The sequence below is a fragment of the Epinephelus fuscoguttatus genome, linkage group LG15 (genome assembly GCF_011397635.1).
Source record: "Epinephelus fuscoguttatus linkage group LG15, E.fuscoguttatus.final_Chr_v1".
NCBI lineage: Eukaryota > Metazoa > Chordata > Actinopteri > Perciformes > Serranidae > Epinephelus > Epinephelus fuscoguttatus.
Window position 1 is genome coordinate 35,856,419 of NC_064766.1, and position 24,386 is coordinate 35,880,804.

Genomic DNA, 24,386 nt, shown 5'->3' on the forward strand with positions numbered 1-24,386 from the left:
AATTGCAGAGGTGTGGACTCCAGTCAGACCTGAGTCACACATCTGATGACTTCGACTCATTCTGACAGAATCATAAAAGACTCGCAGCTCGACTCGGCCTTTAACACCAGTGACTCATGACTTCACTTGAAGTTGAGCTTTTTGATTTGAAAATACTTGATACCTTCCCCTGAGCCCAGAGACTAAAAAGGATGTTATTTAAAACGTCTGCCAGGAATCAATTCATTTCCCTTCATTTCCTATATTAACCAACGTTAACGCTATTCGTTCCCAGCAAGTCGACACTTGATTTCCCAGATCCATTTTGTTTGAACCGATGGGACAGCATCCAGTCAAGTTACAGGAGAGAACCATGAACTTACGTTGCGTTACTGAGCACCACTTCTAGGGGGTGAAGGTGAAAGAGGGATGTCTTCTGTTGGGTTGATCTGGACGATGCTGTGCAGGGAAGAGAGGATGAAGGAATGTTGGGAGGGATGAGGTAGGAAGGATGATGGAAGGAAGGGAAGGGGAGGGGAGGGTGGGTCGAGCAATCTGAGACAAACAGGGCAGGATGGGTTGACCAGGCATCAGTATGCTTGGCAGGTAATCAGAGGTGTGGTTGAGGCGTGGCCCTGCACCCGAACCTAATTAAACAAATAATCTTCATCTCAGTCAACAAAAACCAAATTGCAGTTTGCAAAATGTGCAGGTCAAAAATTACAGAAACCTAAAAGCATACAAACTTGTTTAAATGCAAACTTTAAAAAGCACAATATGACCTTTTAAAGACTTGAAACTCAAGGTTAAAGACTTCGGACTTGGCTTAGGACTCACCTGTCTCAATTTGGGACTTGACTTTCTTGCAAAACCATGACTTGGTCCCACTTCTGTTAAACTGATAATACAAGCAGCGTAAAAACAGCTCTGGGAAATTTTGATGGTCAATTTTAGGGATTTTATATGATCAAAAATGTGAAATAAGTAATTCTATTTTTTTTTTAATCAATTTTAATTGTATATGGGGAGGGGAAACTGACAATACATTCCCATAACTTCCATGTAGGCCTGCAGACTAATTATTATTTCCATTATTATTATAATAATCTGACATTTCTCACTTAATCAGTGGCCAGAGCCTGAGGTGATGTCTTCAGGATACTTGTTATGTCAAACCTAACAGCTCAAAGCCAAAGATATTTAATTTATAAAACAATAAAGAGCAGCAAATTCTCTTATTCAAGAAGCTGGTCCAACAATTTTGCTTTTAAAAAATGACTGAAATGACTGAAAATAATTAATCAATTACCAAAATAGTTGCCAAACAGCTCCACTCCCATCTATGCAAAGACCTGTGTTATTTTCTTTGGATTAGCTTCCTCTCCAAACCACCCAAACTGAGAGTCTGCCTCCTCCTACAGCCTTGAGCTTCTTGTAGCCCGAGGAGAAACCGTGTAGACATCAGCATATTTTACAAAAGACTTTGATTTGACATACTCTGTGTGCAACTAGGTCCTTTTTCTCAATGAAGGAAAATCATTCACAGTATCAGACAAAATGTAGTTTATTGACACATCTGTAGCTGGTTTATAAGTCATCACACATACACACACATAGCTGCTGACACAACTGCATGTAGTGTCCAGTATAGTATGGCAGGTGGTGTTGTATAAACAGTTTAATACAAGTCTACAAACTAACACATACATGCCTTCTCTCTGTGCTCTCTAAGGCGAGATTTTCTCGTGAAGGATTTGTCACACCTCGGACACGTGAACGGCCGCTCCCCTGTGTGAACCATCATGTGCTTCCTCAGCTCGTTGTTTAGTCTAAACGCTTTGCTGCAAACCTCGCACACGAATGGCCGCAGCCTGATGTGTTTGGCTCTGCGGTGAGCTATCAAATGGGATTCCCTCTTGTAGCTCACGCCGCAGTCCTCGCACTTGAACGGCCTCTCCGACGTGTGTTGGATCATGTGGAGCTTGAGCTGGGCCGCGCTCGGCCAGCCTTTCCCGCATGTGTCGCAGAGGTACGGTGCTTGCCCTGTGTGTTTATACAGATGCCATTTGAGGTATGTTTTTTGATTGAATTTCTTCCCGCAGACCGGGCACGGGTAACCACCTGTGTGTCTCACCATGTGCGCTTTCAGGCAGTCTTTTGAGCTGAACTGTTTCCTGCAGTAGGAGCACACGCTGGGTTGCTGATCTCGATGCTTTCGCTGGTGCAGGATCAGATGAGCGAGATATTTGAAGCTTCGCCCGCACGTTTCGCAGACCTGGGGTGTCTCACGTGCAGTGTGGATTTTTTCATGATCGTGTAGCTGTCCCGGCTTTGGGAAACATTTCTTGCAGGTGGCGCACTGGTACAAGCTTCTGTTTCGCAGGTGTTGAACCAGCTCGCACAACCTCACGAAAGTTCTCTTACATAAAGGACATGGGTATGGGCCTCTGACTTTATGAGACTGGGAATAATGTCTGTTCATGATGGCTATTTTTGAAAAGGTCTTCTCACACATGGTGCACTTGATGCTACGAGATTTAGTCTGGGATACAGCTACATCGTCAGCAGAGACTGGAGTTTTTGGAGTTTCAGAACTGGTATTTTCAGCTGATCTGAAATTACACGCATTGATAATAAAATAGTCCGTGTTTGTCCGCCTTCTCCTTCGAGGAGCCCTTTTGGAACATTTGCTTTTGTGCTTCTCAAAACTCTTGTAGTAACTAAAATCCTGGCCACATTCCTGACACGTCATAGGTGATCTAGCGCGCACGTTTCCAGGTGTATCCGTGATCATTGGGGGCCAAGTTATACCACTTGGAACATTATTATTCTCCCAATTCCTTTTATTTGTGTTGCTGGAGGAACTGTCCTGCGAATTCTGGTTTGAAACCTTGCATTTACCTTCCTGGTGCATCTCAGAGTCTTCGTCAAAGCTGTCGAAGTCTTTCCCACAGTGAGAACAGTGGTTGGGACTCTGCTCAGTGTGGCATTTCATGTGCCTCATCAAATCAACAGAACAAGTAAATATTTTCCCACATTTGGAGCACTGTTTGGCACGACTGCTTCTTTTACCTGGTTGCTCCTGTTGCGAGTCAGACGATGTCGATTCCTGGGGTGCAACATTTGAAGGTCCACTTTCAGTTTCGCTGACGAAAGACTCTTTGGTCTCATCAGCAGGGTTTGTTTTGAAGTGATGAGGTAAGCTTGTGGAACACTGTGGGCCTGTCTCTGCTTGTAGACTGTTCAGATTTGATGGGCTATGTGTTGCGGCACTTGCCAATGATGAAAGCTCGTCCTCACTTCTAGAAGCATTATTCTCAGGCAAAGTCAGTGGTTTGGGATTTAAATTTATCTCCTCGAAAAGGCAACTCTGGCTCACAGAATTTGAGTGACTCGTCGTGTTTGTAAAGCAATCGCCGTGTGTCATCTTGTGCTTCTTTAGTTTCCTACGGGAACCAAAATCTTGGCCACAAACAAGACACTTGAAGGTTTTTGATGATGTCCGCCTGCCAGTTTTCAAATGGTGGAACCATGTTTTGTCCATGTCGTCATCATCATCATCAGTAGACCAGCTGTCATCGAAAGGTTGGAGTATTACTTCAACAAAGGCTCCTTCGTCTTCATGTAGATCATCGACGTGCTGCTGCCCATTTCTGTCAGAATTCCTCATCAATTCTGAATTTATTTCCTCCAAGTTTTCTTCTTTTAACTTTATTGCCTCAAGGCAAAGTGCGTCTCCTTCGTCATTGTCCACATTTGGTAGGTTATAAGACAGGCTGGTAAGAATGCAGTCATCACCAGAGGAGGACAAAGCTGGAATAAAATGACAAACGAAACACAAATTATTCTCAGCAACTGAAACAGAAGAAAAATGAGTAGTGCGAAAGACAATTAGGAACGGTGTGAAAATGCTACCTTGTGAAACTTTGTGGCCATGATGTTTGCGATGCTGGATGAGTGTATTCAAGGGCTCAGGTTGATTCATGAAGTCTACACACTCTTTCAAGATCGTAGGGGAGAGACTGAGCCGACGGGAGGTCTTGAAACAGAAGAGAACAGATCAGCAGCAATCAGTGTCAGATATTATAGAGGAAGTGTCCTGTTATGCTGTCCAGTGATAGTGATACACTGTGATAACAGATTTGATTGTCTAGGCACTAGGATCCCATGAGTAAAGGTACGTCCTGGGTGTTACCATCTCACCCTTTTTCCCCTTTAAGGGCAGTGGGTCACCTGTGTGTACTTTAAAGTGTGTGCGGAGGGAAGCTGCTCTATCGCGGTGTGTTCTCAGCTACAGTTCGGAGCTGGTATGCTGTCACCCAGAGAGGTAATGCGTGTGTGTAATTTCAGTCTCCGGGTTACGTTACATGAACATTATTGAGGAAAAAAAAAATCATGAATTTTCCAAAATAGTCATATAAAAAAGAACATTCAGTTTCACAGATTATTTTATTAAAACTGCATCCTTGCTTTTTTTATATATTCTGATATATACTGTTAATTTCCTCATCACTGAAACAACTAGGGCTGGGGATCACCACTGATTTCCTGAATTGATTCGATTTCGATTCCAGTTTTTGCTAGTATGTGAAAGAGAGAGACCTAATACTGAATTTTTTTTCCAAAGGAATTATTTTTAAAAAAGAATAAATTCAGAACAGGATTAAAACTGAATATTTTATAACTAAATGTTTCTAAAGCAGCGACAGTAAAATTAAAACTGCTAAATCACAATATAAACTTAATATCTCACTGGAAACTAATCTAAAATGTCGATACAATAAATGATATTCCTGACATCACAATACTGAGTGAAGTTTAGAAAGAATGGAGAAGACACACATCAGTCAGTATCAGTGCTCATGTCCTCTCTGCTCCTCCCTCTGCTGCCGACAGTCACTGCCTGCAGGTCAGTAAGCTGACAAAGCAGATTGAAATATCACTGTTCTACATGTTTGCATGTTGCTACAAAGGTGTATTGATAAAATACTGACTTCTTCCTTGTGGAGGTTTTATTGCTCTTATAATAACATCCATCTCTACACCGTGGCATCCTACTTTGTGTGTGTGAAACTGCCGCTGCATGATAATAAATGGCACCAAAACATTAAAACAATAAGCAAACAGTTACAGAAAAAAAGAGCCAGTAACATCGGAGCTTCAATACCACAGGACATTTTCAGTTGTTTATTGGCAAAGATCGATGCCTGCATTCATAAATATGTCATCATTGGTGTATTATTACCTCCCCCAATAAGCTGACTTATTCTCGTAAAAGGAGGATTTCGGATTTGTTTGTACATTGGGCGGGTAAGTCGTTTGGGGGGTTCCATAACGTTTTGACATCTTGAAAATACATCCGCCAGCAAGGGACATATAGCACTCCCCACCTTCAGCGTTTTCGTTGAGAGCCAGGCCAGTGCTGCGTGACTGAGAAGCCAATGGAGAGGAGCAAGAATTATTTTAACGTTAGATGGGAGAAATTCTTACACACTGTGGCTTTAATAATTTAGCGCCATGGCTTGTTTACTACCAGTGACGGTAAAAGCTTCACACATCTGTGGTAAAAGGATTTTATGGATCGATATGAGGTCATACAAATTTAGATCAATTTCAATTGGATGAATCGCTTATTATAACCCAGCCCTAGTATCAACGTCCCTCAAATTGCCTCAGAACAGATATTGTTTTTGCACATTCCCCAGATTAACTCTCCTAGCATCTCACAGAGAAGGGAAACTAGTGACTGTAAATTCTTCTTAAGGTGAGCACAAATATATGCACTGATGTAGATTACAAATGTCATTTTCTTGCAACTCCAGTGTGCTACTGCATTACTGACTTTTATGAACATTGGATATCTGTAGTTTTTTTGGCTTTATTTGTCCCAGGATTACTGTTTGTCAGGTACCTACCTGTTCGAGGTTTGGAACAGGCAGCAGTTTCTGCAGATTGAAGAGGAATTTTCTCATCAGAGCCTGTAGAGCTGAGTCATATTTAGGGCCAAACACTGTTGAGAATGTTTTCTAAAGAATAAGGAGAAACATATTCATTACATCTCACAAAATACCTCAACAGATTTTGAGGGTTGCATGAAGTCATTTAACCTATCTGAATAAAATCAAGAGCTGAGAAACTGACTTTTTAAATTAGTTTTCTTTCCATAGGACATCATCTTGATCATTAAAAGATACAGTAACTCACCTGATAAAAGATATCCCTCTGACACCGATCATCCACCAGAGTGTGAACAAGCTTCAGGAAGATTGTCATTGAAGCTTTTATCTCAGAGCTGGAAGGCTTAACAAAACAAAATTTAAAAGCCCATAAGTAAATGCAAACAACACAGAAAGTGGTGGAGATTTAACAACACCACCCACCTCTTTATCCTGGTTTGTGATGTAGGTGTTTATTCTGCTCAGATGAGGCTGGATGGCCTGTGGGCTGGCAAAATCATCGTTGCGGCACAAGTCTAGCACCACCTGTTGGCACAGGAGGAGACAGAACAATTCAGTGAGGGCTTTATTTTGCAACTGAGTCACATGGGGAGGTGTGGCCCTGACTGGCATGACCCATCATCTGAGAACTATCAGCAATGGCACTATATGAAAGAACAATTATAAGTAACAAGTACAATATTTCCCTCTAAAATGTAGTGGAGTGGAAATATAAAGTAGCATATAATGGAAATACTAAATGGCATCTACAAGTATCTCAAAATTGCAGCACTTTAGAAACTCTATTTTCATTTCCATCGCTGCTCCTTCTTACCTTTGCACGCAGACCCATAAGTAGCTGGACTCGCTCCGTGTAAGTGAGCAGTTCAGGGACCGTTTCCAACACCGTGGTGACAAAGTCCTCCAGCAGGCCGTAGTACATCACAGCTCCCTGCTTGACGATCTCCCACAGAGCTGCAGACACAAGCTGCAGAGGGGGGACGATGAGACGGAAAGAGGACAGAGGGAGGAAACCTGGGGGAACAAAGGTTTAAAATTGTAAGGAGACAGTGTCGAGACAACTGCTTGCATCACTGGTATAAAAAAAAATACATTTATATTAATATGCCGCACTGTTCAGAATCAGAAATACTTTATTGATCCCCGAGAGAAAGTTATGATTCGAAACAGTCTCTCCGTTGTAAAGAATAGAGAATTATAAAAAGTAAGAATAAAGAGAGCAATAAACAAAATAAAGTCAACATGAAATGTGCATTAAAATTAAAATAAAATGTGCATTATGCTTCATGTTTAACACTAGTACTTAAGATATAAAAATTAAATATTAGAATGAATTATATATCGTCACTGTGCTGAGGCTGTAAATGAGTGCAACACAACAGACTCATAAAACATCCTCAGCACTGTTCACATCAACATTAGCCATTAAGAAGTGTTGGGAGTGGTGAACTACATTTAATTAAACGGGTAGTTAAACCATATTTTGCAGAAGCTTGCTGGTGGTTTAAGTAAGTTCTTATCTACATAGTGATTCAGATAGTTAAATGACTGTTTACCATTTTTTGTGTAGTTACCCACTGAATCTACAAACAATTTGGGGCCATATAAGGAAATATTGTAGCACTGAATTATTGCTATTTATTAACAAATGTTCAGAGAAGCTGGTGCATGGTATTTTAGAAGTTACCTGGCAAACTGAGTCAACCTCCCACCTGGACTCTGGTTTCTGGCAGCAGGTGTTGTACACAAAACTAAAGCTGATATTCCTGCACTTCCCCATGAATAGTGGGGAATTTAATTTTTGGTTTATATTTGACTTATATTATATAATGTTATAATTCATATCACATTTACATTATCATTTTGATAATTTTCCCAAAGTAGTATAAACTATTTTTTCCTCATTAGCTGTAGATAAGCTAGGTTTCTCTGTGGGTAGCTTTGCTGTTTTTCCACCTTATTCCCGTGTAAAGAAGCCTACAAAGACTATGTAAAGATATTGATGATGATATTACTGGCATTTAGAGAGTATAAAAGTCATTGCTGATAACACACACTGGGATTTGTGATGAAAGAGGCACATCAGAAGCGGGCAAGTTTGAATTTACTCTCCATGTTTTGTTTGGTGTGGAAGTACATTACCAAATTTCCACACTAGATGGTGCCAGTGTATCACAAGAGAAGCTTGGCAACTATGAAACTAAGAAGCGCTGCAACAATCCTTGAATTTTGTGTTTGTGTTTGGGGACTTTTGAAGCAACTAATAACATGAACACCAAGCAAAATAACTGAACAGTCAGCTAGAATGTCAGCTTTTAAACCAAAGTTATTACATACGTTATTACATACTGGGGACTTCATTATGGTTTTATTGAAAATTTGTATTTTATTAACTAAAACTAAATACTGTATGCACATTTTTTCCCAATGTAGCTCTGCCAATTGTCTCTTTTTTACATGCAAAAACATTAGGAATGTGCCCCACAGTTCTGCATGTTTCAAGATTTTTAGAGACAATATGAGACATAATCTATTTGACCAAAATGCTGCTGGAAAGAAAAAGTTGATTTTCATCCATACAATCATAACTGAAAATATGAAACCACACTGGTAATCAAAAGACACAAATATATGGTAGCACTTGATATGTTGTGTTATTGCCTCTACATTTAAAACTTGTCAATTTATCCAGCTGTAAGAAAACATCATGAGACGGGGCGAGACAGGAAGAGAAGAGGAAAAGACAGGCAGGAGTGAATTATAACAGAAATGAGAAGCGAGCAGTCACCTGTTTACACTCCTCTGAAACTGTAGTCGCGAGCATCTCACCCCAATCACTGACAGCCTGTGACAGTACTGTATGAACATTTTTGTCAGCCTCAGTGGCTGAGCAGGATTATATTCAGTGACTGTTAACGTCAAGAGGGAAAGTTGGCGATGTGCACAACTGTTTCTAAAAACAAGTGCATACATTTCTATCTCAGTTTGACATTTCTCTCTCCCTCCCTCCCTCCCTCCCTGTATGTGTTAGATTTTTTTTTTAAATGAATACTAATTGTTTATGCTCACTATATCCTGAGACCCGAACTTTTGTTTGGTATGCATTTGTAATTTCTACTAGCTATTTGGTATCAGCAGGACCTGATAAGTATAAAACCTAAACCTTGTCAAAGATAATAAAGTCCCAGTGTCCTCAAATGAGAACTTCTTAATTAACAGCACCTTAGCTTGTTACTGTTGCTTTACTTGGTGAAATGTGTCGTCATATCAAACTACACTACTGTGTATTGTGGTCTTACTACCCCTACATGGCACAAAAAAGTGTCCACAAACGAGGACAACAGGTCGAAGTCAAGCAGAATGAAGTATAAAGTGCAGGAGACCAAAAATATGATGTCCTCATATGAAGACGCAGGCTCTCAGGAGTTTGAATCATGTATATTTATATTAACAATTGGCACAACTGTACATACTGTATAGTTTTCATACTGTACTAAGATTTAAAGACATAGCCTGTTAATAGCATGTACATACCTGAAGAAATAGACATATTTATACATCAGTCATATCCTCCACCCTGTATATTAACCTGTACATATGTTATTTAATTACTGCTTATGCACTTCTGGTTAGATGCAATCTGCATTTCGTTGCTCTGTACTTGTGACATGTGCAATGACAATAAAGTTTCATCTAATTCAATCTAAAAAAAACAATGAAAAAACAAAAGATTTATTAGGGTCCGGGCAGCTAAGCTGCCAGGACACTATTGTAATCCTAGGTATTCTTCTCTCTTCTTTCTTCTTCCGAGGAAATCATACTTCCCATGGGTGAAAACCACCAAACTTTGCACAAAGGTCCAGTCTCATGCCAGATATCCTCAGCTGTAAACTCAAGCCAAGCCTGATGGTGGCGCTACAGCAAGCGTCTAAAGTTCAAAACTTTGGAAATTCATAACAAATCAACCATACGTGCTACAACTTCACAACTTTCATCAAACTGTAGCCCCAATACTGAAGAAAGTTTTGTACATTTAAACCTATTAAAAATTATGAAGTTCATCACTCTGTTTTTTTCAAAAACTGTAAAACTTCTTAAACTTATCTCCTCCCACAATTTTTGCTCAATTGACACCAAACTTGCTACAGAGCATCTTCAGACTGTCCTACACAAACTACGTTTCTCAGATTTTTGATTTATCCATAATTGTGCCTGCAGTGCATCAAAATGTTTGACTGTAAACAGTACTGTAAACATACACATGCAAATTCTTGCTAAATAAATCTTCAATGTTCATGAAAAAAATGACAAAATTCTAGAGTCATGGTAGATGATGTGTGGCAAATTTCAGAATTTTATCTCAAAAACTGAATTTTTGACAGCATTTTAAATTTTGCTCTAATGTGAACAATTGGAGTCAATGTAAAAATGGCAATTTTAAACATCAGTTTTTCACATATGGAGCAAATCAATCATTGTTACAAACAAATTACCAACATCTCCATGCTGTCGAGATGCAATATGTGTATTTTCAGATTTTTGTCTTAATAACTGAATTTTTTATAGTGGTTTCAAATCTGCCTTTCCATGCAGGGATGGCTGCTTTCCTACACAACAGTGAATGGCTTACTCAGTTTGTGAAGCCACTGTTGAGTTGCTACTTGCCAATTAGCTCAGAGCGGTAGATGACCATCTTAGGTTCCAGAGGTTGCTCAGAATTGCCTAAAAATGCCCGGACCCGACCCATCCAAGAGTACTCTCGACCCATTGCTGCGCAGCAGCTATAATATTTATATATTTTCCTCACCCAAAACTTAGTCAAGTCTACAGTATAATTCATTATATTAAATTTCCAGTCTTATTTCAGTGTATGCGGACACTGTTTATATTCTAAATGTACTAATATTAATATGTTTCTTATTATTTTAAGCAGGATTAATGTGTGGGAATGCGCTGACCGGGTTTGGCCACGAGGTGGTGCCTGTGAGTCAGCAACAAGTTTTTTTCAAAGTAAAAGTTGTAGAAGAAGAATCATTCTTCTTTTCTTATTGTTGTTGTTGTTGCCATGGTTGTTTGTAGCAAGAAGATAAAGTTTGCCGGCGGCACAGAAAGCGTACAGGTAAACTTTAAAGTGGGATAAAAGCTGGTTTTGCTTTTGTTAAATATATAAAATAAAACCGCTTCAAGTAAAAGTCCCTCCCTGCGTCCACCTGTGTCTCTGACTGCAACATAATACATGAGAACCAGCTGTCAATGGGTGGAAACAGAGTGCAGGACAGAGCTAAGTTTATAAACTTAATAACGTTACTTAAATAAATTTCGTAAGGGAGACATAAATTATATACATGCGTAGTTATATTTTATACGCTACTACTATATAAAATGGTACTGCACATAGTTAGCACAGGTGGTGAAGGCAACATTAGCTGCTAGCGTAAATGCTAGCTTGACAGCCACCACTGTATAACGCATTTTAATTTTAATATAATTAAATCACACACCGTCACTATCGCCGTCTTCGTCCTTGGTTTCAACAGGCGTAGTGTTGCTCAACGTGGCTGCATCTGCAATGGCGGTCATCGTAGAGTTGAAAAGAGACCCCTCGGGCTTCGAGTCCAGCACATCATCCTCGGTGCAGGATGGCGGTCGGTGTCCCAGCACCCTCTCCAGCTCGTCGTAAAAGGGACAGCTTGTCCTGTCCACCTCGGACCTCTTTAAGTCCTTTGCTTTCCTGAAAAGATGCTTGAGGTGTTTGATTTTACGCTGGCACTGCAGCCATGTTCGACTGTACCCATTCTCCTTCAGTTTCCTCGAGATGTCCTCATAAATCAGCCGGTTGTGATATGAGTCGCCCAGTTTCTGCTGCACTGACTCCTCGGCCCAGCTGGAGATCAGACAGCGGGTTTCGCTTTTACTCCATCCACGAGAGTCCATTTTGCTGCTTGTTGTGGCTGCTGCTGCTTCTTCTTCATTTATTTATTTATTTATTTACTCCTTCTTCTTCTTCTTCGTTTAGATTTTAAAGGCAGACTGGGCGCACTGCTGCCTCACTGTGCTTATACTATTCATTACACCTGCTGGCCTAAATCCTGGGATACAGGCCTGGTGTGTGGAGAAAGTCAATGATTTTCCTGGCTATTTCCAGCTTAGCCACTTCTTTAAACAAGATCTTCCTTTCCTCTGCGTACAGTTGGCACCGAAGCATCACAGGTTGCACAGTCTCCATCACTTCACACATCTCTCATCCAGGTGTTTCCCTAACAACAGCAGCCCACTCCGCAGTCCACAGCGCCCCAGTCTTAATCTAGTCATCTTGCTTTCATCTTCTATGTTTAGACTATGTTTACTGAGTCCATTAACCGTTGGCTGAATTTGAAAAAAGACACCTGCCCTTTTGCTCCCTCTCCCACACTCCCTGCCATTGCTTAATGAGTCCTTCTCTGATAAAATTACCACACTCACCCGTGCCAATAGCAACCCTGATATCTACACATTCCTGCCGTAGTGCAGCCTTGGCCATCCTATGTGCTGCTTCATTCTAACCCTACATATGCTGGGACCCATGAGAACCCCACCATACATCCCTGCATTTCCAGCCTGTAAATGTGAGTCTCCCCCATCAGGTCTAGTCTGGCTCTTGACCTCCACCTGCTGAGTCCTACCAAACACCAAAACGCCCATACAGGTACTATAAGCTCAGATGAAAAGACTGCAACACCATCTGACAGTTATCTGCTTTGATATAACTCAAACCGGGTATGCTCATTCCAAATCCTGCCCTGCCACTCTCAGGATCTTTTAATCCAACTGAAGCCGCGCCCCATTTTTGTTTCAGGTGCTCATTAACTAACCTGGCTAAGTCTCAAGCTTCGTCAGACCTCAATCTATTTATGATACACATGTCTACTTCCATTTCTGACATTAACCAAATAGGAGCTGGTAGCAGGCAAACTGATGGAGCAATCTGTGGCCCCTCTATTCCTATCTTCCTTGCCCACTCAGTCACATAGTTAACCCCCCCTCTTCTTACTGGGAACTCACAGTCCTCAAAAAGGTGATCAGTTGCAGATAGAGCCAGAACCTTTCAACTTTACCCAGTATTTTAGACCTAACTTCTTCTTTAGTTTTACTCACAGACTACAAACCAATTTTAAAGGTACATGCTGGCAAGTGCTGGGGTGTGTAACACCATGACTACTCAACAAAAACTATCAAATGAATAATAAAACAAAAATTTTCTAAAGAAATTATTATGTCCTGGATATTTACCTGTTTCATCTATTAATTTTTATATAGTCTTTTTCAACTGAACTTTTTTGTCCCCAATCTTTAACAGGCCCTCAATGCTCCACCCTTTCCCATATCTACCACCCTGTCCTTCCATCTCTCTCATTCTACACTGAACTTCCTGCTATCTATCATCACACCTTCAGCAGATTCCTTGCAGCCATGGGTGGATTACTCAACGGGCCTGCTAGGCAGAGGCCCACAGGACCAAAGTGTCAGAGGTCCCCTGGACTTCACCTGCAAAATGTCTCTCAAATTAAATTAACACATACTGACCAGTAAGACACCCAAAATGACCACAGAGAGACACAAAAATATTGCTCAAAGAGACAAAATTGACCTTTAAAGATACACAAATGACGACAAATACACACAAGGGAAGTACAAAGAGACACAGAATGACTACAGAGACAGAAAATAACAAAATAAGACACATACATACCTCAAAAATACAAAACTGACATTTAAAGAGACACAAATGACTAAAAAACACGGATATACCTCAAAGAGACAAACTTTACCTTAAAGAGACACACAAGGACAAGAAGTACATGCAAGGAAAGTACAGAGAGGCACAAAACAACTACAAAGAGACACAATATGACAAAAAAGGCACATATATATGTCAAAGAGTCCAAACTGACCCATAAAGAGACACAAAAGACAACAAATACATGCAAAGGAGGTACAAAGAGACACATAACAACTACAAAATGGTCACAAAGAGATGCAAAGGAACTAAAAAGAGACACAAAATGACTAAAAAAAGATACAAATATACCTCACAGAGACAAAACTGACCTTTACAGAGACACAAACGACAATTAATGCATGCAAAGAAAGTAGAGGCACAAAACAACTGCATAGAGACACAAAATGACCACAAGGAGGTACAAAGGACCTACAAAGAGACAAAAAATGTCTGAAAGAGACACAAAATGACACGTATATACCTTAAAGAGACAATGCTGACCTTTAAAGAGACACAAAACAACAACAAATACGTGCAAAGCACTTCTCACTCTTCACAATCTCTACCCTTATTGTCATTATTCCAAAATTCCTGCCAATATGTCATAATTCTATGATGAATTATTGATTTTGTTTCTGACCTCACAAAACAAATTCCATCATCATTTGTTGTTTAATGCACTTTTGGCATATTTATCTGCAATCTAATTACCCTCTATTTCAACATGCACCAGCCTCCAACAGAAATAAATGTCTATTCGTAGATGATGTAGATTCAATAAGGACATGAAAACCTCAATGAACAGATCCTCTTGAGCTATTTCACCTGATTTTATATGTTGTACTGCAGCTGCAGAATCTGATATCACTACTTTAACTGCTTTTACCTCCTCTACCCACTGAAGACTGATGATTATTGCCGTCAGTTCTGCTGATAATCTGCTTGAATTTTCTTATTAATTCCTTTGTCAGATGCTGGAACAAATGGCCACTCCTACGTGCTCATTATTTTAATGTTTTAGTCCATCTGTAGAAATATTTAGATAATTATAGCAACTCTTCTCTGAATAATTATGAATCAAGCATCCTATATTAAATTCATTTCTGTCCACTCTCTCCTATTTTTCAGTATTTCTTAAGTTATGGAAATGTGCTGCTACTAATAACTGCTGGACTGTGTATAATAATATGAATTTTGTACTGTTTGACTTTCTTATGAAATGTTGTTTGTTCCCAACACTACTGCGGAATAGCTGATGCTAAATTTCCATTTCCTCCTCCCTGAATTCTCAGCCAGTATGTTAGTGACAACTTAGTTCTCCTCAGATGCAACGGCAAATAACTGGATTCAATTAACAGTGCATTAATGGGCACGGCTCTGACTGCTCCAAAACTAATTCTTAAGACTCTGTACTGTATCCTGTCGAATTCTTCTAGATGACCTGTTGTTGCCTCATACTTTGCAACCATAATCCAAAATAGCTCTCATCAAAGCCCTTATGTAATACTTCTTTATCAGCACGCACCTCATTAAATTTAACACCATTTTACATTTTGTCGCAATATTTTCAATGAATATTTTTCACCAATCCATAAACCAAGATATTAAAATACCCACCCTATCCATGTGCTTGCTGTAAAATGTTGACCCCTGCCAACTGTCTATTTTGATTTTTAGTAAACAGTATATAGCCTGATTTGCCACTGAAACTCTGATCACCAATCATAAAACCATAACTCCACACTGACTATTGCTTTCTGTATACATTTCAACGTGTTGTTATTTTTGTCCCTTTTTCCAGATTGTGTCATCATCAACGTATGATGCTTCCTCTTCTTTTGATGTTTTATGGCGGTTGGCAAACAGCTTTCTGGTGCATTACTGCCACCTTCTGAATTGGAGTGTGGATCAGAACGGTTTTATGTCTGTATTATATTCCTTTGTCGAGTCCTGTCATTTCCAAATATGTAAATATTACCCTATACCCCACATGCCCTGAGGTCAATAGAAGAAACTCCTTTAGTTCAAGTTTGATGTCATCGTTTTCCAGTCTGATTTGGAGAATCTGTCTTTCCCGCTTGTACCCAGGAACATAATGGAAATAAATGGCACTTGGCTTCGGGTGCTTAAAGCGCCAAAATCTGTAGAAAAAGTCAACAGCGATGTCTCTTCCCAGAAATCATGACCCAGCTAGTCAAGATAATCCAGACCTTGTTGTGAGCAGTTTCATGTAGGAACTATTTTTTGTCCTCCTTGGCTGAGCTGTAACATTTGCTTGCTCAGTGCTGCCAGGTGAGCTCGCAGATGCACGCTTCCTTCTGCACATTGATATGGTTGATGGGTGTAACTTGGAAAGGAAATAGTTCCCTTTGAAACTGCTCACAACAAGGTCTGTGGATTATCACGAGTAATCGGGTCACGATTTCTGGAAAAAGACGTTTTTCAAATTCTTTTTTTTTTTTTTTTGCATTTTGAGCACCACAGGCCACGTGACATTTGGTCCATTATATTTTAGAGAAGGCAGACATCTCTACAGGTGATATCTCCAGCAATCTGCAGCTCACATCAAAACCATGTACACTGATAAATAGATCGGAAGGTAAAAATGAAATATGTATTTCTGAGTTTGAAAGTGATTCGGGGCTGAACTGTCCCTTTAAAACCAGATGTAAACAGTGTTGTCGTTTTTTCACTCCTGAAGCGTTGCCGTCTGTGGACTTTACATAATCATGTCACATTACTGAGAGAAGACTGAGCTTAGTGCCAAAGACGGAGCCAAAAGCTACATTAAAAAAATTGCGAGGAGTCATTCTCCTTTCAGATTATAATTGCATAACTATCATTCAAATTTCCCCACATCAAGTAAGAAATGTGGAAAAGCATGGCACTGCACTTTTACCATCTTATTAATTCTCTTTCAGATTGTGACAATGAAATGTGGTAGTGTGTGTGTGTGTGTGTGTGTGTGTGTGTGTGTGCGCGTGCAACTATGAGGGAGCACGACAGATAATAATGCAGAGAGAGAATGACAGATGGGAAGAGACAGAGAGATGCAGGGAGAACAGGAACAGCAGATTTGTAGTGACAGGCGGCTCAGTCGGAAGTTGTACGATTGTTTTGCCTAAAAACCTGCACCACATCCATGGAAACCGGTGCAAACCAGAATCCAAAATAACAACGAAACAGCACTGTTACCTCTCTTCCACATAAAACATCCCACTTTTCACATTTCATTTTAATAAGCGTCGCAGAAGCCGTGCTCTCCCTGCCTCTTAGTGGTACTAACATTTACTGAGGCTTCATGGCAACAGCACTATGAGCCAACATACCCATCAGATGTGAGTCAGAGAGGATTGGCAAACACTTCTTAGCAGCTTTGGGTGAGCTTACTGTGTCAGTTTAAGTTTGTTGTGACAGTCTGTGACACGTGACAGGTATGTTGTCAACCACAGGGAAGTATTCTTAGTTTTTTGAAGACCAGCACTGATCCCAGGATTTTACACGGAGTTAGTCAAAGTTTCACAAAAAAAATTGGATGGAGGCACCTCGGGAACAAATTTAGAATCACCACACAACACACAAATGCTCCAATGAGTCTAATTAAAGGACTTTATTTTATAGTGAGGCAGGTGATGATTTCCATGGTTATGACCCTGGGCCTTTAATGGGAAACATCTGGGCACAGATAGGCAGAAGGCCTCACCACCCCTCATACATAGGAGCAAGACACACAGATTTTGTGGTGGTTTTGCCTCTTTTTTGTTGTCACTTTACATCTTTTTGTAGTCTTTATACATTATTTGTGGGTTTGTGTCTCTTTGAGGTCATTTTGTGTTTCTTTGTGGTTGTTTTGTGCCTCTTTGGGGTAATTTTTGTCTTTTTCCGGTCGCTTTGTGTCTCTCTGTAGTTGTTTCTTGGTTTGTGGCTGTTGAGTCTCTTCCTGGATGGTACGTGTCAATTTGTTGTTTTGTGTCTCTTAAGCTGTTAAGCATCTTTTGAGACCTGACCTTAGGTAACACTATCAGTAACAATAATAATAATAATAAAAACTTTATTTAAGTAGCAGCTGTCATACAAGAAATGCAGAGTGCTTTGCAATAAGGACAGTATAAGTTCAGAGTTCAGTTCAGTTCAGACCTTTTATTGTCCCTCGGGGGAAATTTGATTTGCAGTAGAGGGCAAAAACAGATACAACATGACATACAAGAGGACATGAGACAGTCACAACAATCACTGCTACAATGAAAACAACCAAGAGTAAGAATAAAGTGAATAAAAATAGTAACAACAAGTACTGGCCCCTAATAAAGTGCTGCAAGGCTGTGCAGTCAAATCAAGAATTACTGCAAGTTAAGCACCTTTATTGCACTAGGGACAAAGGAAAATTTGAACCTGTTGCTTTTACTGTAACTCTGGGACACCAAAATCTCTGCCCAGAAGGAAGAAGAACAAATTCTTCCAAGAGTGGATGGTCAGGGCTGGCTAAGATTGACCGTGCCTTCCGCAGAACTTGCCTGTTATAGAGATCTGCCAGACAGAGCTGCTGTGTGCCAATTATTCTGCTGGCTACTTTAACTATGTTAGACAGACAGTTTTTGTTCTGCACTGAAAGGTTCCCATACCAAGAAATAATACAAAAAGTTCAAATGGATTCGATGAAAGATTTATAAAATAAAACCATCAGTGTCTTGTCCACATTAAAAGTATTCAGTCTGCACATAAAGTAAAGTCTCTGCAGGCCCTTTTTACAGATTGCAAACGTATTGAGGTCATGGTTCAGATTCTCATCAATCACTGTACCTAGATACCTGTAATTCTCCACCAGCTCAACTGGTGAGCCCCTGATAACTGTTGGGGAGGTTGAGTGGGAGGTTTTTTGAAGTCAATGGCCATATCTTTAGTTTTGTTTATATTTAGTTTCAGAAAGTGGTCGTCACACCATTCTACGAAGTCATTCACGACTTGCCCATGATCGACCTCTCCATCCTGGAATAGACTGATTAAAACCGTATCATCTGCAAATTTTAAGAAATGCCCGTCATCGTAATAACTGCTACAGTCATTCGTGTAGAGAATATACAATAAAGGAGACAGGACACACCCTTGTGGTGAACCTGCGGATGACAGCCGCTTCTTAGATAGAGCGCCATTAACCCTGACTGCCTGGGGCCTACATGTTAAAAAATCTAAGATCCATTTCACTATTCCAGCATCAAGATTAAAAGTGGACAATAATTTCCTTACAAAAATATGTGGCTGTATAGTATTAAAAGCTGAGGAGAAATCTACAAATAAAAGCCTTGCATGAGTTTTTGTACCCTCAAGATGCTTGTATAAATAATTAAATAGGGTAACAGTAGCATCATCTAAGCACTGAGTGCTTTACATGAAAATAGACGGAATGGACATAAAACAGAACTGAGTAATATTTTGAAAGAGTTGCAGCAGCGTGACATGTAAATGGAAAATAAAAGCATGAAAAGAAAGAGTTTCAGACCTGTATCAGGAAGTCAGAGCTAGTTAAAGGCTAAAGTGAACAGATACGTTTTTTTAACTTTCTCTTAAAAGTATTAAGCAAGCTGGCTTCCCTCATATCTGTAAGTAGTCTGTTCCATAGCTTTGGGGCGTAATTGACAAAGGCCACATCCCTGATCGTCCCACTGTTGCAAAGTAAAGTGATTTTTGAACTTCAAAATACTCAACTATTATGTTTAAGCTAATAAACAAAGCTGAAACTTCCAGTATAAACCCAAATAATTAACAGCAACAATATCAGGACATCATTTCTGAAGGTAGTTCTAAGGAAGTTATTTTTATATTCCATAATGTCACATGCTCAATTGTAAATATACAACATACATATTGAAAACCCTCCCCTCCCAACCCCACATATAAACACAAACACACACACACACACACACACACACACACACACACACACACACACACACACAGAGTCAATAGTCAATAACATGGCTGGGCACTGAGGAACCAGGTGAGGAAAGAACCACCTATGGGGAGCCATCCACACTGAGAGGTGTCACAGCCTACGGCCACAGGGAACGCCGCCACAGAGACCACCCCGACCCAGACAGACCGGGGTAGACTCCACACATGGTGCAGAGCCCCCCAGTCCTCTGGGCCTGAGGGATCTCCAGGGCGACGTCCCCATGGGCAGACTGGACACGCCTCTCAGTGTGGAGGCCCCCCATGAGGAAACGCTGGAGCTAAAAACTAAAAGGCAATATGATAAAATAAAACAAGTATGAGATAAAATAATAATAAAATGCATAAAAATGTAAGGATTGAGAAAGAATTAAAGATTTAAAGATTAAAATAATATTAATAATAATAGATAAATAAATGAAGATTTAGAAACTTAATAATAATACAATGCATAAAGATTTAAAAATAAATCATTTAAAAGCATTAGAAAAATAAAAAGAACATATAATAGAAGAATTAAAAGAGTAAAAAAAAAAAAAAATCAGTTAAAAGCCAAATTAAAAAGGTGAGTCTTGAGCCTCCTTTTAAAAACATCAACAGTCTCTGCAGTCCTGATGTTCTCTGGCAGGCTGTTCCATCAGTGTGGGCCATAATGGCTGAATGCAGCCTCCCCGTGGGTTTTTGTTCTGACTTTTGGAACAATTAAAAGGCCTGTGCCGGAGGACCTCAGGATCCGCAAGGGTTGATATGATAAAAGCAGGTCAGATAAATAAGATGCCCCAAGACCGTTAAGATATTTGAAAACTAATAACAGAACCTTAAAATCGATCCTGAAGCACATGGGGAGCCAATGCAGTGATTTTAAAACTGGTGTAATGTGCGCCCACTCTCTGGTCCTCGTCTAAGAACCACATTTACGGAATAGAATGCATTTTGTATAGTATGTGATCCCATTGATTAGTATATCTTAAAATAATAAAATAAAAGTCATAAAAAAGAACCACATTTACAGCTCAACAAAAATACCAACACAAAAGGAAAAAGAGATCTCCCCTCTGTGAACAGCAGGGGTCACAATAGCAGCCATCTGTGGGAAATAATCTCAATAAAAAGTTAAAGAATAAAACCAAAGTAATTTAATAGCTATAATTACACAGTACAGCAATAGGGGATTCTGCAAAGTGCAATATAAAGAGCTTAATTTCATAAATCTGACACCAGTTCTTCACATTAATATGAAAATGTATTGTGAGAGAGATAATGACAACCAGTGGGAACTTACAATAAATATATTTCAGAGTAAAATAATTCTATATCAAATAACCACTTTTAAGGTTATGTGTGTTCACCCTTTCTTCCCTTGTGAGTTAAGAGAACTGCTGTGCTGCAGCACTGATCAACCTGACACAGAAGTTACATAACCACATTACCGAGTGCGACCATTCCTCCTCGTAGCCGACAAATGACCTGCCTTGTAGCTTTAATTATCTGATTCTTGTAAGAGTGATCTCATAGGAAATTGAGGCGGAAGTTGCCTGGAGCTTAACAAGATATAGGCCCGTATAAGTCAACACACTTTTGAGGCCAATACCAGCTTTAAGGCTTGAACCTTAAGTACATTTTAAGATAAGGTCCACGGGCAGAATAATGTGCGCTGATGGGAGTAAACAGAGAGAGAAAGGTTATCACTGTTCTTGTTTATGAAACTAGGGGTGCAGAACATGCATTTCTTGAGTGTTTAAAGCCTCTTAAACTCTTTCACTCACAAACACACACACACACCTGATGCCAGGCAAACACTTCCTTTATCCGTTAACCTCTTACCCTTTGTCACAAAATGTTTCTCAGACACAAAAGTAGCTCTTTCTCGCCAGTTTCCTAAAGTTTAACACACATAAGTGTAAGAGAGTGAAACTTTGCACTGAAAAAGAGGCAACTGAGGGCAGCGGCTGCATTGCACCGTGGTGGGAGTAAATCAAGTGCCTCTGTCCCTCATTTCAGAGAGGGCTTTGATGTCACTGGAATAAGCTGCAGCTCATTGAAGGAACATCAAAGATACCCCCCCTCACCCATCCACCCATCCCAAACCCACGACCATTCACTGCTCTGTAGGAAACATTATTGGAAATGCCACGGGGTCCGTTATCTTTTCCATGATTAACGCCTCATTAACTGCCCATTAATGTTATCAATTACCCCAGCATGTGCCCAGTAACTTCAGGGATCAACCGAGTTGCTGTTTGGAATATGTGATGTAAAGACAGAATATTTAATGCCATGCTGTTACTTTTAGCCGAGCGCTCTCATTTGAAGTATTGAGCTTTGTGATCACTGATTACGGTCCCTTTGCTGCGTTTCTTTTCTTTGATTTTAATTCTCTCAGCTCTTGTCTGTTATTGTCTGTCATTATAAATTGGATAGTGATTCATTTTGCATTCACCTCAGTTGCCCCCTTGCACTCAAATGTGACTCTCGAAACAGCACTTAATCTTTTAGCCTTTGTAGGCAGTTTTGCATCAGTGACAGGTGGATAAATGTGGGGGACATACACTGATGTCATTTGTGGGTGATGTTGAATCAGTTGATAGGCAATGTGTACGTGCCATGCAACTGCAACTGTTTCATGTGCTCAGATAATCAGTGTGTGATTTAAAGGTCTCAGGTGTAGGATTCAGTGGCATCTAGCAATGAGGATGCAGAACTGAAACTTCTCCCATGTGTCATGTGAAAACTACGGTGGCTGATGTAAAAACACAAATGTCCCTGTCTGGGGCCAGTGTCAGGTGTGTCTGTTCTGGGCTGCTGTAGAACAACATGGTGTATGTAGATAAAAACAGCTTTTCTTTTTCTTTTTTTAAGGAAACGGAAATACAACTATTCTTATTTTCAGGCGATTATACACTAATGAAAATCTGGTTGTGAATATTATATACTATTTTAGCCAATAGATGCCCCTTAATCTCGGGATGGGTTACTGAACAGGCCTACTGGGCACAGGCCCAAGAGCCCAAAGCAGGAGAGTAAATATAGACAGTGCAGGCAGTGCGATTGGATTGGGGCCCCTGAGGTGGAGGGACCCATAGAGAGAGCAGGCCCTTACAAGTGATTCAGATTGCCACCTTAGAAATCTACCTGTGTTCAAAGAAAAAAAAAAAGTTATAAAATAAATGTCCTCAAAAAGGCAAACCCATCTGCGTCATGGTTTTCTTTTTTCTTTTTTGAAATATTCACTAGCTATCTAAAACAAAATTATATGTCTTTTCTTCATAACCTATAAAATCTATAAATACAGCCTACTATAAAAAATATTCAATTAAATGATTAATTTCTTACTTTTCTTGATATTTTTGTCAAATATGCAATGATGATTGCTGGGTGATATGTATGTTGATGTTGTCAAGTCTCTATTTGTGTCAGCTGTCAAACCATGCACGATAATGTGCACTAGGGCCTGTCATAATGGTGAGCACTGGGGCCCATCGTAACTTTCGCCACTGTCCCACAGTGTCAATGCCAAAGTGTCGCTCAAATTAACATGTAGCAACCATGAAGAGACTCAAAATGACCACAAAGAGACACAGACTAACTAAAAAGAGACACAAAATTACCAAAAAAACCCACAAAATAACCTGAAAGAGACATGTAACGACTACAAAGAAACACAAAAGCACAAAAATACATATAACAACTCTAAAGGCCTGCAAAACAAAACAAAAAAAAGAGGCAAAACCACCGCTCAGAGAGGTGGTGGGGCCTTTGGCATATCTGTGGCCCATGGTCCATCGCTTCATAATTCCCCCCTGCTAAATCCCACACACTGGAGATGCAGATACAAAGGTTAACTGCTAAATTCTAACAGTAGTCGATGTCAGTGTGGCTTTTATGACAGTAGACCATCTCATTTTAATCAGGTGTGTTGAGCACCTGGCTGGTATCACTGACATGGTAACTTGGTAACAAGGTCTCAGACAGAATGTCCACTGTTATTGTCAGCAACTCAGAATCAACATAAAAGCTTTGAGCTACCACAGCGCTTCTTTTTTGGTCCAGTCCCCCTCATTGTATAGTACTTGATGACAATGACTTGCCAAAGGAAATCACTTCAACTAAATTACTTCTCATCTTTTGTTGGATTTGCCAAATTGTCTAATGTGTGGCGTTAATCCCTTTTGGACTTTATGTCTTTTGTTAAGATAGACTCAGTTCACAAGTACAGTCTTTCAGACAAGAGCATCAGGTTAGCTTTAACATATAAAACTGAAGGGACAGAGGGTCCTCTGCCAGAAAATGTGAGCATCAAACACTTTTCACTGCATTCTGGTGAATTTGTATGCACCAATTTGTGCCTATACTGCATTCATTTCTGCTGTAATAAAACCATTTCATATACCAAGTAGCATGTATTTTGGATCATGTCTTAAAATAATTTCCTGTCCTATAACATCCCAAAAACTTCTGCATCTTCCAGCAAGACCAGACAGGGTGAGACTACCTGTCTATTTTGCACTTAAAGCATAGAGGGGAGAAGTCTGCAATCAATTTATGGCGTTGGAAAGGGGATATATGCGCTCTGTGTAAAATCTTCAGTTGAATAGCTTTTATTCTATTACAAATAACTTGAGGGTTTTGCACTTTCCTAGGCATCATCCCATTTATCATCTGTAACATTTATATTGAGCTCCTTTTCCCACATTTCCTTCAAGTGACAGGTGTCTGTGTAGGTGCTTGTAGTAAAAAAAAGCTGC

At 39.9% G+C, this 24,386-nt stretch overlaps 2 protein-coding genes across 2 annotated transcripts in view; one reads left to right on the forward strand and one right to left on the reverse strand.

Moving 5' to 3' along the window:
- LOC125902217 (phosphatase and actin regulator 1-like) overlaps positions 1-24,386 on the forward strand; it is a 71,286-nt gene that overhangs the window by 11,937 nt on the left and 34,963 nt on the right. The gene's annotated exons all lie outside the window — the stretch shown is intronic.
- LOC125902214 (zinc finger protein 585A-like) lies at positions 1,548-11,915 on the reverse strand. The gene is made up of 7 exons (XM_049598402.1): positions 11,438-11,915; positions 6,751-6,950; positions 6,360-6,461; positions 6,184-6,279; positions 5,895-6,005; positions 3,895-4,018; positions 1,548-3,792 (listed from the first exon to the last, which is right to left on the reverse strand). The coding sequence occupies exons 1-7, from the start codon at positions 11,868-11,870 to the stop codon at positions 1,676-1,678; spliced, it is 3,183 nt and encodes a 1,060-aa protein (XP_049454359.1). The 5' UTR covers positions 11,871-11,915; the 3' UTR covers positions 1,548-1,675.

Coding starts and splice junctions, on each gene's coding strand:
- LOC125902214 (XM_049598402.1), bottom strand. CDS start 11,870: ATGGACTCTCGTGGATGGAGTAAAAGCGAAACCCGCTGTCTGATCTCC. Junction 6,951..11,437: donor CGAAGACGGCGATAGTGACG/GTGTGTGATTTA, acceptor TTGTTCCCCCAG/GTTTCCTCCCTCTGTCCTCT. Junction 6,280..6,359: donor TCACAAACCAGGATAAAGAG/GTGGGTGGTGTT, acceptor TGTTTTGTTAAG/CCTTCCAGCTCTGAGATAAA.